This window comes from Carcharhinus amblyrhynchos, chromosome 25 (genome assembly GCF_965287045.1).
Source record: "Carcharhinus amblyrhynchos chromosome 25, sCarAmb.v2.hapA, whole genome shotgun sequence".
Lineage (NCBI taxonomy): Eukaryota > Metazoa > Chordata > Chondrichthyes > Carcharhiniformes > Carcharhinidae > Carcharhinus > Carcharhinus amblyrhynchos.
In genome coordinates, this window is record NC_137348.1 from 739,465 (window position 1) to 755,526 (window position 16,062).

The 16,062-nt window shown below is 48.7% G+C and overlaps 1 protein-coding gene across 1 annotated transcript in view; it reads right to left on the reverse strand.

The window, feature by feature from the left end:
• The window catches only part of LOC145358093 (sarcosine dehydrogenase, mitochondrial-like), an 80,872-nt gene that overhangs the window by 16,103 nt on the left and 48,707 nt on the right, over positions 1 to 16,062 (reverse strand). Inside the window, exons 6-8 of the mRNA XM_080211766.1 lie at positions 13,799 to 13,899; positions 11,406 to 11,510; positions 3,193 to 3,322 (exon numbers count right to left, since the gene is read on the reverse strand). Coding sequence (XP_080067892.1) covers positions 3,193 to 3,322; positions 11,406 to 11,510; positions 13,799 to 13,899 — 336 coding nt within the window. The remainder of the gene's footprint in view (positions 1 to 3,192; positions 3,323 to 11,405; positions 11,511 to 13,798; positions 13,900 to 16,062) is intronic.

Genomic DNA, 16,062 nt, shown 5'->3' on the forward strand with positions numbered 1-16,062 from the left:
TCACTGACCCGGCGAGTGTATATAACACGCACCCCTCACTGACCCGGCGAGTGTATATAACACGCACCCCTCACTGACCCAGCGAGTGTATATAACACGCACCCCTCACTGACCCGGCGAGTGTATATAACACGCACCCCTCACTGACCCGGCGAGTGTATATAACACGCACCCCTCACTGACCCGGCGAGTGTATATAACACGCACCCCTCACTGACCCGGCGAGTGTATATAACACGCACCCCTCACTGACCCGGCGAGTGTATATAACACGCACCCCTCACTGACCCGGCGAGTGTATATAACACGCACCCCTCACTGACCCAGCGAGTGTATATAACACGCACCCCTCACTGACCCGGCGAGTGTATATAACACGCACCCCTCACTGACCCGGCGTTTGTATATAACACGCACCCCTCACTGACCCGGCGAGTGTATATAACACGCACCCCTCACTGACCCAGCGTTTGTATATAACACGCACCCCTCACTGACCCAGCGAGTGTATATAACACGCACCCCTCACTGACCCAGCGAGTGTATATAACACGCACCCCTCACTGACCCAGCGAGTGTATATAACACGCACCCCTCACTGACCCGGCGAGTGTATATAACACGCACCCCTCACTGACCCAGCGTTTGTATATAACACGCACCCCTCACTGACCCAGCGAGTGTATATAACACGCACCCCTCACTGACCCAGCGAGTGTATATAACACGCACCCCTCACTGACCCGGCGAGTGTATATAACACGCACCCCTCACTGACCCGGCGAGTGTATATAACACGCACCCCTCACTGACCCCGGCGAGTGTATATAACACGCACCCCTCACTGACCCGGCGAGTGTATATAACACGCACCCCTCACTGACCCGGCGAGTGTATATAACACGCACACCTCACTGACCCGGCGAGTGTATATAACACGCACCCCTCACTGACCCGGCGAGTGTATATAACACGCACCCCTCACTGACCCGGCGAGTGTATATAACACGCACCCGTCACTGACCCGGCGAGTGTATATAACACGCACCCCTCACTGACCCGGCGAGTGTATATAACACGCACCCCTCACTGACCCGGCGAGTGTATATAACACGCATCCCTCACTGACCCAGCGAGTGTATATAACACGCACCCCTCACTGACCCGGCGAGTGTATATAACACGCACCCCTCACTGACCCGGCGAGTGTATATAACACGCATCCCTCACTGACCCTGCGAGTGTATATAACACGCACCCCTCACTGACCCAGCGAGTGTATATAACACGCACCCCTCACTGACCCAGCGAGTGTATATAACACGCACCCCTCACTGACCCAGCGAGTGTATATAACACGCACCCCTCACTGACCCAGCGTTTGTATATAACACGCACCCCTCACTGACCCGGCGAGTGTATATAACACGCACCCCTCACTGACCCGGCGTTTGTATATAACACGCACCCCTCACTGACCCGGCGAGTGTATATAACACGCACCCCTCACTGACCCGGCGAGTGTATATAACACGCACCCCTCACTGACCCGGCGAGTGTATATAACACGCACCCCTCACTGACCCGGCGAGTGTATATAACACGCACCCCTCACTGACCCGGCGAGTGTATATAACACGCACCCCTCACTGACCCGGCGAGTGTATATAACACGCACCCCTCACTGACCCGGCGTTTGTATATAACACGCACCCCTCACTGACCCGGCGAGTGTATATAACACGCACCCCTCACTGACCCAGCGTTTGTATATAACACGCACCCCTCACTGACCCAGCGAGTGTATATAACACGCACCCCTCACTGACCCAGCGAGTGTATATAACACGCACCCCTCACTGACCCGGCGAGTGTATATAACACGCACCCCTCACTGACCCGGCGAGTGTATATAACACGCACCCCTCACTGACCCAGCGTTTGTATATAACACGCACCCCTCACTGACCCAGCGAGTGTATATAACACGCACCCCTCACTGACCCAGCGAGTGTATATAACACGCACCCCTCACTGACCCGGCGACTGTATATAACACGCACCCCTCACTGACCCGGCGAGTGTATATAACACGCACCCCTCACTGACCCCGGCGAGTGTATATAACACGCACCCCTCACTGACCCGGCGAGTGTATATAACACGCACCCCTCACTGACCCGGCGAGTGTATATAACACGCACCCCTCACTGACCCGGCGAGTGTATATAACACGCACCCCTCACTGACCCGGCGAGTGTATATAACACGCACCCGTCACTGACCCGGCGAGTGTATATAACACGCACCCCTCACTGACCCGGCGAGTGTATATAACACGCACCCCTCACTGACCCGGCGAGTGTATATAACACGCACCCCTCACTGACCCGGCGAGTGTATATAACACGCACCCCTCACTGACCCGGCGAGTGTATATAACACGCACCCCTCACTGACCCGGCGAGTGTATATAACACGCACCCCTCACTGACCCGGCGAGTGTATATAACACGCACCCCTCACTGACCCGGCGAGTGTATATAAGACGCACCCCTCACTGACCCGGCGAGTGTATATAACACGCACCCCTCACTGACCCGGCGAGTGTATATAACACGCACCCCTCACTGACCCAGCGAGTGTATATAACACGCACCCCTCACTGACCCAGCGAGTGTATATAACACGCACCCCTCACTGACCCAGCGAGTGTATATAACACGCACCCCTCACTGACCCAGCGAGTGTATATAACACGCACCCCTCACTGACCCAGCGAGTGTATATAACACGCACCCCTCACTGACCCAGCGAGTGTATATAACACGCACCCCTCACTGACCCAGCGAGTGTATATAACACGCACCCCTCACTGACCCAGTGAGCATATACAACAAATTCACTGCCCCCCTCACAGCCCTTCCTCGCTGCCCCCCTCATTGCCCTCCCCTCGCAGCCCCCCCTCACTGTCACCCTCACACCGCCCTCTAGCGGTCCCCCTTGCTGCTCCCCTCACTGCCCCCCTCACTGCCATCCTCATACCCCGCTTACGCCCCCCCACTCACAGCCCCCCTCACTCCTTCCCCTCACTGCCCCCCATCGCTGCCCCCCCCCATGCACCCCCTCACTGCCCCTCCTCGCAGCTCCCCTCACTGCCACCCTCATGCCCCCCCTCGCTCTCCCCTGTACCTGGGCCACACACGGTCGATTTGACTCCTGTGTTCTCTAGAACTGGAATGCGATTTACGGCTCCTTCGATGAGCTGTGTGAAAACGTCCCAATCCAGATCAAAGAGGCTGAAGGCAAATTTATCCGACACCTGAAACACAACACAACAAACTCAGAATTAAAGCAGAATGTCCCAAAACCACATCGTCCCACTGCTACAATGCACACTTTCCCCAAACCTGGATTCCACACACAGATATCCAGTGTCTACAGCAAAGACACAGGCCATTTGGCCCATCTGGTCCGTTTTGGTATTTCTGCTCCATGAGCTTCCTCCCACCTCTTCAATCATCATATCCCTTCTATTCCTCCCTTTGTCACATGTTTGTGTAGATAAGAGTAGAAAATTTTTCATGCAGCGAATTAAAATCTGGGATGCACTGTCTGAGAGCACGGTGGAGACAGGTTCTCACAGTGCGTGGCTAAAATTGTACCCGCCCCTACTACCACCTCTGGCAGCTTGTTCCAGACACTCACCACCCTCTGTGTGAAAAAATGCCCCTGTGGACACTTTTGTATCTCTCCCCTCTCACCTTAAACCTATCCCCTCTAGTTTTAGACTCCCCTACCTTTGGAAAAAGATATTGACTACCTCGCCGATCTGTGCCCCTCATTATTTTATAGACCTCTATAAGATCACCCCTCAGCCTCCTACACTCCAGAAAGAAGTCCCATCTATCCAGCCTCTCCTTATAACCCAAACCATCAAATCCCTGGAGCATCCTAGTAAATCTTTTCTGAGCTCTTTCTAGTTTAATAATATCCTTTCTATAATAGGGGGACCAGGACTGTACACAGTATTCTAAGTGTGGCCTTACCAATGTCTTGTACAACTTCAACAAGACGTCCCAACTCCTGTATTCAATGTTCTGACCAATGAAACCAAGCATGCCGAATGCCTTTGTCACCACTCTGTCCACCTGTGACTCCACTTTCAAGGAGCTATGAACCTGTACCCCTAGATCTCTTTGTTCTGTAACTCTCCCCAACACCGTACCATTAACTGAGTAAGTCCTGCCCTGGTTCAATCTATCAAAATGCATCACCTCACATTTATCTAAATTAAACTCCATCTGCCATTCATCAGCCCACTGGCCCAATTGACCAAGATCCCATCAACTGGAGATAACTTTCTTCGCTGTCCACTAAGCCACCAATCTTGGTGTCATCTGTAAACTTATTAACCATGCCTCCTATATTCTCATCCAAATCATTAATATAAATGACAAATAATGGTGGACTCAGCACCAATCTCTGAGGCACACTGCTGGTCATGATGTGGAGATGGTGGCATTGGACTGGGGTAAACACCGTAAGAAACCTCACAACACCAGGTTTAAGTGCAACAGGTTTATTTGGCAGCACGAGCTTTCGGAGTGCTGCTCCTTCAGTGCTCTGAAAACTAGTGGTTAGTGCTGCCAAATAAACCTGTTGGACTTTAACCTGGTGTTCTGAGACTTCTTACACTGCTGGTCACAGGCCTCCAGTTTGAAAAACAACCCTCTACAACCACCCTCTGTCTTCTGTCAAGAAGCCAATTTTGAATCCATTTGGCTACCTCACCCTGGAACCCGTGAGATTTAACCTTATGCAACAACTTACCATGCAGTACCTTGTCAAAGGCCTTGCTAAGTCCATGTAGGTAACATCAACTGCACTGTTCCCATCTACCTAACATGAGCATAAGAACTAGGAGCAGGAATAGGCCATTCGGCCCCTCGAGCCTGCTCCGCCATCCAATAAGATGATGGCTGATCTTTTTGTGGATTCAGCTCCACTTACCCGCCTGCTCTATCCCTGCCTTAAAACACTCACTGAGGTCTCCTCAACTGCTTCACTGGGCAGGGAATTCCACACATTCACAACCCTTTGGTATGCACGGTAGCACAGTGGTTAGCGCTGTTGCTTCACAGCTCCAGGACCCTGACTTTGATTCCTGGCTCGGGTCACTGTCTGTGTGGAGTTTGCACATTTTCCTCGTGTCTGCGTGGGTTTCCTCCGGGTGCTCCAGTTTCCTCCCACAGTCCAAAGATGCGCAGGTTAAGTTGATTAGCCATGCTAAAATTGCCCCTTAGTGTCCTGAGATGCGTAGGTTAGAGGGATTAGCGGGTAAATATGTCGGGATATGGGGTAGGGCCTGGGTGAGATTGTTTTTGGTGCAGACTCAATGGGCCAAATGGCCTCCTTCTGTCCTGTGGGATTTCTATGATTGGGTGAAGAAGTTCCTCCTCAACTCAGTACTAAAACTGTTCCCCCTTATTTTGAGGCTATGCCCCCTAGTTCTAGTTTCACCCACCAGTGGATACAACCTCCCTGCTTCTATCTTATCGATTCTTTTCAGAATCCTATATGTTCCTATAAGATCTCCCTCATTCTTCTTGGTTACCCCTTCAAAAAACTCAATCAAATTTGTGAGACATGATTTTCCACTCAAAACACAATGCTGACTGTCCCTAATCAGTCCTTGTGTCTCTATAAATGCCTGTAGATCCTGTCTCTCAAAATGTCTTCTAAAACTTACCCACTACCAACATTAGGCTCACTGGCCTGTAGTTCTCAGACTTTTCCCTGCAGCCCTTTTTAAACAAAGGCACAACCTTTGCTATCCTCCTTTCTTCAGGCACCTCACCTGTGATTATCGATGATTCAAATATCTCGGCTAAGGGACCAGCAATTTCCTCTCTAGCCTCCCAAAACGTCCTGAGATACACCTCATCAGGTCCCAGGAATTTATCTACCTTGATGCACTTTAAGACTTCCAGCATCTCCTTCTCGGTTATATGTACACTGCTTAAGACATCACTATTTATTTCCCCAAGTGGGATTGAGGGTTATAGGTAAGCCTAGTAGGTAGGGATATGATCAGCGCAACTTGTGGGCCAAAGGGCCTGTTTGTGCTGTAGTTTTCAACGTCCTATGTTCTAAATTCCCTAACATCCACACTTTCTCAATAGTAAATACTGATGAGAAATATTCATTCAGGATCTCTCCCATCTCTTGTGGATCCACACACAGATGATCTTGTTGATCCTTAAGAGGCCCTACCCTCTCCCTTGTTACTCTTTTGCCTTTTATGTGTTTTTCAGAACTTCCAGTACATTTTACAAATACAAGTTTTAGTGAGGAGTTGAAGGAAATTAATATTAGCAGAGAAATTGTTTAGGGGAAATTAAAGGGATTTATAAATCTCGCGAAGTGGCTCTAGAAATAGTAAATCAACTGGTGTTTGTTTTCCAAAATTCTTTGAACTCTGGACTGGTTGCTACAGATTGGAGGATAGTTAATGTAAACCTGCTATTCAAACAGGGAGGTAGAGAGAAAACAGGGAACTATAGACCAGTGAGCCTAATGTCGGTACCAGGGAAGCTGCTAGAGTCCATTATCAAGGATTTTATAACTGGGCATTTAGAAGGCGGTGGGATAATCAGACACAGTCAGCCCGGATTTACAAAAGGGAAATCACGCTTGAATCTATTGGAATTCTTTGAGGATGTAACTTGTAAAGATGACCAAGGAGAACCAGTAGACATGGTTTAATTAGACTTAAAATCCCTACAGTGCAGAAGGCTATTTGGCCCATCAAGCCTGCACTGCCAACAATCCCACCCAGACAGGATCCCCACAACCCCACATATTTACCCTGCTAATCCCCCCAATACTAAGGGGCAATTTAGCATGGCCAATCAATCTAACCCACACATCTATGAACTGTGGGAGGAAACTGGGACACCCAGGCAAAAACCTACACAGACACAGAGAGAACATACAAACTCCACACAGACAGTGACCCGAGGCCGGAATCGAACCCAGGTCCCTGATGCTGTGAGGCAGCAGTGCTAACCACTGTGCAAGTCTTTTTCTGAATGGGAATTCTCTGCCCGTTGAAGTGGTGGAGGCTACCTCACTGAGTACATTTAAGTCACGGGTAGATAGATTTCTGACAGACAGGGGAATTAAGGGTTATGGGGAGAAAGCGGGAAAGTGGAACTGATCCACTTCAGATCAGCCATAATCTTATTGAATGGCGGGGCAGGCTCGAGGGGCTAGATGGCCTACTCCTGCTCCTATTTCTTATGTTCTTATGATTGACATGCAGTGACTAGCCTGGTTATGCAATGGTCTATGTTCAGACCTCAACTGTTCACATTATATATTAATGATTTGGAAGAGGGAACTGAATATATTATCCCCAAATTTGCAGATGATACAAAGTTGGGTGGGAGGGCGAGCTGTGAGGAGGATGCAGAGATGCTTCACCGTGATTTGGACAGGCTGTGTGTGTGAACATGCAATATAATGTAAATAAATGTGAGGTTATCCACTTTGGTAGTGATAATAGGAAGGCAGATTATTATTTGAACGGGTGTAAATCAAGAGAGGTGGATACTCAACGAGACCTTGGAGTCCTTGTGGATCAGTCGCTGAAAGAAAGCGTGCAGGCGCGGCAGGCGGTAAAGAAGGCAAATGGTATGTTGAGTTTAGGGATAGGGATGTTTTGATGCAATTGTACAGGGTGTTGGTGAGGCCACAGCTGGAGTATTGTGTGCAGTTTTGGGTCTCCTTATCTGAGGAAGGATGTCCTTGCTATAGCGGGAGTACAGTGAAGGTTTACCAGGCTGATTCCTGGGATGGCAGGTCTGTCATATGAAGAGAAACCAAATCGGTCAGGATTATATTCACTGGAGTTTAAAAGAAACTTATAAAATTCTAACAGGGTTAGACAGGGTAGATTCAGAAAGAATGTTTCCAATGTTGGGGAGTCCAGAACTAGGGATCATAGTTTGAGGATAACGGGTAAACCTTTTAGAACTGAGACGAGAAAACGTTTCTTCATCCAGAGGGTGGTGAATGTGTGGAATTCACTCCCACAGAAAGTAACTGAGGCCAAAACATTGTCTGATTTCAAGAAGAAATTAGATTTCGCTTCTGGGGCTAAAGGGATAAGAGATGGGGGGTATTAGGATATTGAATTTGATGATCAGCCATGATTATAATGAATAGGTGAGGAGACACAAAGGGCTGAATGGCCTCCTCCTCCTATTTTCTATGTTTCTATGCAAAATAAGCATGGATGGAGAATCAGTTAGTTAACAGGAAACAAAGAGTAGGGATAAATGGGTCTTTTTCAGATTAAGAATAAGAACATAAGAACATAAGAAATAGGAGCAGGAGTAGGCCATCTAGCCCTTCGAGCCTGCCCCGCCATTCAATAAGATCATGGCTGATCTGTCGTGGCTCAGTTCCACATTCCCGCCCTCTCCCCATAACCCTTAATCCCCTCTCTTATCAAAAACCCATCAACCCGCGTCTTAAAAATATTTAGTGAGGCAGCCTCCACCACTTCAACGGGCAGAGAATTCCAGAGATTCACCACCCTTTGAGTGAAGAAGTTCCTCCTCAACTCCGTTCTAAACCGCCTCCCCTTTATCTTGAGGCTGTGCCCCCTAGTCCTACTGTCCTTTCTGAGCGGGAAGAGTCTCTCCACCTCTATCCTATCCATCCCATTCATCATCTTATACGTCTCAATGAGATCTCCCCTTATTCTTCTAAACTCTAACGAGTACAAGCCTAATTTATTCAGCCTCTCCTCATAGCTCAACCCCCTCAACTCCGGTATCAGCCTATTAAACCTCCTCTGCACTCCCTCCAAGGCTAAAATATCCTTGTGTAAGTACAGCGACCAAAACTGCACACAGTACTCCAGCTGCGGCCTCACCAATGCCCTATACAGCCGCAGCAAGACCTCCCTACTTTTATATTCAATCCCCCTCGCTATGAAGGCCAGCATCCCATTCGCCTTCCTGACCACATGCTGCACCTGCAGGCTGGGTTTTTGCGACTCATGCACAAGGACCCCGAGGTCCCTCTGCACCGTCGCCTGCTGCAGTTTTTCGCCACGTAAGTAATAGTCTTTCCTACCATTATTCCTACCAAAGTGGACCACCTCGCACTTGCCAACATTAAATTCCATTTGCCATTTCCTGGCCCATTCGCCCAGCCTATCTAGATCCTTCTGCAGACTCTCCACACCCTCCGCACAATTTGCCGTTCCACCAATCTTGGTGTCATCAGCAAATTTTGACACCCTCCACTCGGTTCCCTCCTCCAGATCATAAACAACCTGTAACTAGTGGAGTGCCGCAGGCATTAGTGCTGGATCCTCAATTATTTATAATTTAGATCAATGACTTGGATGAAGGAACAGAATACATGGTAGCTAAGTTTGCTAATGTGGCGACTAGGAGTATTTCACAGTAATTTCATTGCAGTGTTCATGTAAGCCTGACTTGTGACTAATAAACTTTAAAAAAATTTTAATGACACCAATATAGGAAGTTGTGAAGAGGAGACTGAGAGTCTGCAAAGGGATACAGGGAGGTTAAATGACTGGGCAAAAATTTGGCAAATGGAATGTAATGTGGGAAAATGTGAATTTATGCACTTTGGCAGGAAGAATAGAAATGTAGTAAACTATTCAAATGGAGAGAGATTGCAGAACCCAGTAGTACAGAGGGATCTGGGTATCCTAGCAATTTACACAAAGCTAGTCTGCAGGTACAAGAAGTGGTTAGGAAGGAAAATAGGAAGTTGATGTTTATTGCAAGAAGAATGGAATATAAAAGTAGGGAAGTTTACTGCATTTATACATGATCTTGGTGAGAGCACATCTGCAGGCATTATTGCTTTGGAAAGAGTTCAGAGAATCTTCCCCGGATTCATTCCTGGGAATGAAAGGTTTGTCTTCTTGGGGGGAATGTGGTGCAGACTGGGTTCTGTATCTACTGGAGTCTAGAAGAATGAGTGGTGATCTTATTGAAAGATTTAGAATCCAGAAGTTAATAGGGTGGATACATAGAGCATGTTTCCGCTTGTGGGGGAGGTTAAGAGGATATAGTTTAAAAAAGACAGAGGTGAGGAGAAACCTTTTCTCCCAAGCAGCTGTTGGTGTGTCAATGGCAATCTGAATTTATTCAAGGCTGACAGTCAGATTTTTGATTGAGGAGGGAGTTAGGGGGATGGACAGGAAAGTGGATCACTCTCTGGTCAGCCATTATCGTATTAGATAGGTAACAGGTTTGACGGGCCAAATGGCTTCCTCCTGCTCCACTGCTCCTAAGCTGATTGTAACTTCTCTTCTTTCCAATTCCAATCCTCAAGAAATAAACCCCAGTGTTTGTTTTGTTTCTGACCTTTTTTAAACTGTTTTAAACTATTTTTAGTGATTTGTGTATCTGTGTCCAAATCTCTCTGACCTTTTACCTTATTTAGACTCAGAATTTTCAGAGTATGGGAACTCTGGATTTGTCCTGTTGAAGTTTCTCAAGCTAGCTGATAATAAATGTGATTTGTGAATTATACACCTATTTTGCGATTTTATTAAAGTTTTATATTTTGTCATAGTCTGTAACAAGATAAACAAATTATTTTTATACACTTCTCCTTGGTGTTAACTGCAATGGCCATCTGACAGTTAGAGATTGTAAATCCAACCTGTGACTCAAGTCATTTATGCAAATTATGAATAACAGATCAGTGTGAAAATTCACTCCTCGGCTTTTGCTGGTCTGTGTGACTAATCTGAACCTCTATTCTCTGCTCTGAAACAATACTCATCATTCTGCTGCTCCTACACCTTCCCACAGCCCACAAGTACAATGCTGAGAGATTACAAAAGATATCCCCTAACACTGTGTCCGCAGGACCCCAGCCCACCTCATCCTTCCCGACCCCCAGCCCACCTCATCCTTCCCGACTCCCAGCCCACCTCATCCTTCCCGACCCCCAGCCCACCTCATCCTTCCCGACTCCCAGCCCACCTCATCCTTCCCGACTCCCAGCCCACCTCATCCTTCCCGACCCCCAGCCCAGCTCATCCTTCCCGACTCCCAGCCCAGCTCATCCTTCCCGACTCCCAGCCCACCTCATCCTTCCCGACCCCCAGCCCACCTCATCCTTCCCGACCCCCAGCCCAGCTCATCCTTCCCGACTCCCAGCCCACCTCATCCTTCCCGACCCCCAGCCCACCTCATCCTTCCCGACTCCCAGCCCACCTCATCCTTCCCGACTCCCAGCCCACCTCATCCTTCCCGACCCCCAGCCCACCTCATCCTTCCCGACCCCCAGCCCACCTCATCCTTCCCGACTCCCAGCTTCCTTCAGCTCAATCTTCTCACCTCTTCCCAGAAGCCTGGGTTTGGCTCATATCCACCGACAGACAGGGCGTCGCCTTGGAGACGCAGATATATGGAGCTATCATGATCCCGAACATTTGGCATATTCTGGGAGAGAGACAAAAAGAGTACTTGAAACAAGAATTAAAAACACAGTAAAGCTCCCTCTACACTATCCCCCCATCAAACACTCCCAGGACAGCTACAGCACGGGGTTAGATACAGAGTAAAGCTCCCTCTACACTATCCCCCCATCAAACACTCCCAGGACAGGTACAGCACGGGGTTAGATACAGAGTAAAGCTCCCTCTACACTGTCCCCCCATCAAACACTCCCAGGACAGCTACAGCACGGGGTTAGATACAGAGTAAAGCTCCCTCTACACTGTCCCCCCATCAAACACTCCCAGGACAGGTACAACACGGGGTTAGACACAGAGTAAAGCTCCCTCTACACTGTCCCCATCAAACACTCCCAGGACAGGTACAGCACGGGGTTAGATACAGAGTAAAGCTCCCTTTACACTGTCCCCATCAAACACTCCCAGGACAGGTACAGCAAGAGGTTAGATACAGAGTAAAGCTCCCTCTACACTGTCTCCATCAAACACTCCCAGGACAGGTACAGCATGGGGTTAGATACAGAGTAAAGCTCCCTCTACATTCCTTCTTTCACAGAATGCTTGAATTCTCATTCGGTTAACGATCTGATGGTGGACTGTGTGATGTGAAGCAGGATTTGTGCAAGTGGAGGCTAAGACAAGTCACAAGGCTCTCGCTGAGCGGGGGGAGCGTGGGTTATCTGTGGGCCAGCTGTGCATTCCTGCTTTAACAGTACAGTATTGGCCGTGAAATACTTTGGGGTGTTTTGGTTTTGAGAAAGGCATTATAAAAATGCAAGTCCTTCACTTTCCCTGTAACGGGGAAGAGGTAATAGCAAGCACCATCTCTCTGATTTCGTCATGCAAAGGTTCTACAAGATTAAATGGTTTGTGATGACCTCCCCAGCTAAATAGCCTGCTGATACCACTCTATGTACCGTGGTGATCAATGAGGAACTGATTTAGAAGAGGGAACTAATTCATCTCCAAATTTGCAGATGATACAAAGTTGGGTGGGAGGGTGAGCTGTGAGGAGGATACAGAGATGTTTCAGTGTGATTTGGACAGGCTGAGTGTGTGGGTATCTGCATGGCAGATGCAGTATAATGTGGATAAATGTGAGGATTCGATAGTCTTTTAAGAGACTTTTAGATCAGTACATGGAACTCAGTAAGATAGAGGGTTATAGGTAAACCTAGTAATCTCTAAGGTAGGGACATGTTCGGCACAACTTTGTGGGCCGAAGGGCCTGTATTGTGCTGTAGTTTTTCTATGTTTCTATGTTCTAAATGTGAGGTTATCCACTTGAGCAGCAAAAACAGGAAGGCAGATTATTATCTGGCCATAAAGTAGGAGAGGGGAATGTGCAATGGCACCTGGGTTTCTCGTACACCAGTCACTGGAGGTAAGCGTACAGGTGCAGCAGGCAGTAAAAAAGGCAAATGACATATTGGGCTTCATAGCGAGAGGATTCGAGTACAGGAGCAGCAGTGTCTTGCTGCAATTATACAGGGCCTTGGTGAGGCCACACCTGGAGTATTGTGTGCAGCTTTGGTCTCCTCAGCTGAGGGAGGATGTTCTTGCTATAGAGGGAGTGCAGTGAAGGTTTATCAGGCTGATGCCTGGGATAGCAGGCCTGTCCTATGAGGAGAAATTGAGTCGGTTTGGATTGTATTCACTAGAGTTCAGAAGAATCAGAGGGGATCTCATAAAAGCCCATAAAATTCTAACAGGATTAGACAGGGTAGATGCAGGAAGGATGTTCCTGCTGGTGGGGATTTCCAGAAGGTCACAGTCTGAGTGTACAGGATACACCATTAGAACAAAGATGGAGACATTTCATCACCCAGAGAGTGGTCAGGCTGTGGAATTCACTACCACAGAAAGCAGTTGAGGCCAAAACATTGAATGTTTCTAGAAGGAGTGAGGTAGAACACTTGGGGTGAAGAAGATCAAATAATATGGGGGAAAGGTGGGATCAGAACACTGAGTTCGATGATCAGCCATGATTATAATAAATGGGGGAGCAGCCTCATAGGGCCGAATGGCCTCCTCCTACTCTTATCGTTTATGTTCCTACGTCAAACACCAATAAAGTCCATAAACAGGAAGAGATTGTGCCTTCTGAAGAGGAAGGTGAGGGTGGACAGAGCTGAGACCTGGGCACAATCTCAACACGTACAAAGGAAGGAGGAAAGTGGGTTCTAACACAGCTACTGCACTAAACAATCCCAGGACAGCTCAGATCTCCAGCTCCCCTGGCCCCCCCATCACTGCCCTGACCTCAGCACCTACCTGGATACCTTCAATCCGCTCTGTTACCACATACGCGTGCCGCATGCCGATGAGCGGAACATTGACCCCTGCCAATGCCCCCAGTGCACGAGCCCAAACACCTAGACAGAACAGAGAGAGTCAGCAACACCAACAACCTGAGTAAACACTGCCATCAGCTGGCCATAGGGTAACCCACACCTCATTCTCACCCACATTAAGAGGTCTCACAACACCAGGTTAAAGTCCAACAGTTTTATTTGGTAGCATGAGTCACCGATACTCAGTCTACTGACAGGATCAGCATCAACATATAAATCGGAGCAGAGAAGGCCACTCAGCCCCTTTAACAAAGGATCATCTGGATTTGAACTGTCAGCTCTTTTCTCTCCTTACAGGCACTGCCAGACCTGCTGAGATTTTCCAGCATTTTCTCTTTTTGTTTCAGATTCCAGTATCCGCAGTAATTTGCTTCCATTCAGCCCTTCAAGCCTGCTCCACCCTTTGATAAGCTCACAATGGATCCGATGGGAGCCTCTTCTCTCCCTCTGCCCCGCTAACATTTGACTTCTTTGTCAGTCTGGAATTTATTCCACTCAGCCTTAAGATTATTAAACGACACAGACTGCGCTGATCTCCGGGGACAGGGATGTCACAGAATAACGACTCCCTGATAAAAAAAAGTTTCCCCTCATTTCTGTTCTAAACGGGAGAATTCTCCAATCTCTCACCCTTTGCTGCTTTTCTATTTTTCCTCCTAAAGTTGACATTTTCCTGCAACATTTCCAAACTTTAGCCGCTGAATTTAACCTATTCCTCTTCAGACTCCTTATCTTCTCAACACTGCCTCTCCTAATTACCACAGCCACTGATGATTTGGGGAGCAGAGGGAGAGAGCAGCACCGAGGGAGGCCTTTCAGCCCATCCAGACACATCACAATTATCCACCAGAGCTGCCAATACTTTAATCCCAGTTACCGTGCCTCTACCTCCCGATTCCGCATCTGGACTAATCAAACCCGGTATTTTAATGTAAGCTCCAGATATCCCAGAGACGTGTGAAGCATCACAGAATCCGTCACTACAAAAGAGTTGCAGACTCCAGACTATCAGGTTGATTCCGGGGATGGTGGGACTGATGTATGAGGAGAGATTGACCAGGTTAGGATTGTTTTCACTGGAGTTCAGACGAATGAGGGGGGGGATCTCATACAGGTTTATAGAATTCTAACAGGACCAGACAGGGTAGATGCAGGGAGGATGTTCCTGATGGTGGGGGGAGTCCAGAACCAGGGGTCACAGTCTGAAGATTCGGGGTAGACCATTTAGGATGGAGATGAGGAGACATTTCTTCACCCAGAGAGTGGTGATCCTGTGGAATTCATTCCCACAGGAAGTAGTTGATGCCAAAACATTGAATATATTCAAGAAGCGGCTGGATATAGCACATGGAGCGAATGGGATCAAAGGTTATGGGGAGAAAACAGGATTAGACTATTGAGTTGGATGATCTGCCATGATGGTTATGAGTTGAGGAGCAGGCTCGAAGGGCCAAATGGCCTCCTCCTGCTCCTATCCTCTATGTTTCTATATATCTGGAACTGCCAGACCGAGAAGGAGCTGCCCAGTGGTGGGGTGGGAGCACGGATTTGCTCACAATCACTATCGGCCGTGATGATAACTTTGATCCACAGCTCAGTGAGAACATTCCACCTTGAGGGCAAATACTCGTGGCTTCAAATCCCATAATTCAGGACAACATGTCCAAGAGAGAACTGAGGGAATGTTACACTGTCAGAGGGTCAGTGCTGAGGGAGTGCCGCACTGTCAGAGGGTCAGTGCTGAGGGAGTGCCGCACTGTCAGAGGGTCAGTGCTGAGGGAGCGCCGCACTGTCAGAGGGTCAGTGCTGAGGGAGTGCCGCACTGTCAGAGGGTCAGTGCTGAGGGAGCGCCGCACTGTCAGAGGGTCAGTGCTGAGGGAGTGCCGCACTGTCAGAGGGTCAGTGCTGAGGGAGTGCCGCACTGTCAGAGGGTCAGTGCTGAGGGAGTGCCGCACCGTCAGAGGGTCAGTGCTGAGGGAGTGCCGCACCATCAGAGGGTCAGTGCTGAGGGAGTGCCGCACTGTCAGAGGGTCAGTGCTGAGGGAGTGCCGCACTGTCAGAGGGTCAGTGCTGAGGGAGTGCCGCACTGTCAGAGGGTCAGTGCCGAGGGAGCGCCACACTGTCAGAGGGTCAGTGCTGAGGGAGTGCCGCACTGTCAGAGGGTCAGTGCTGAGGGATACTGGG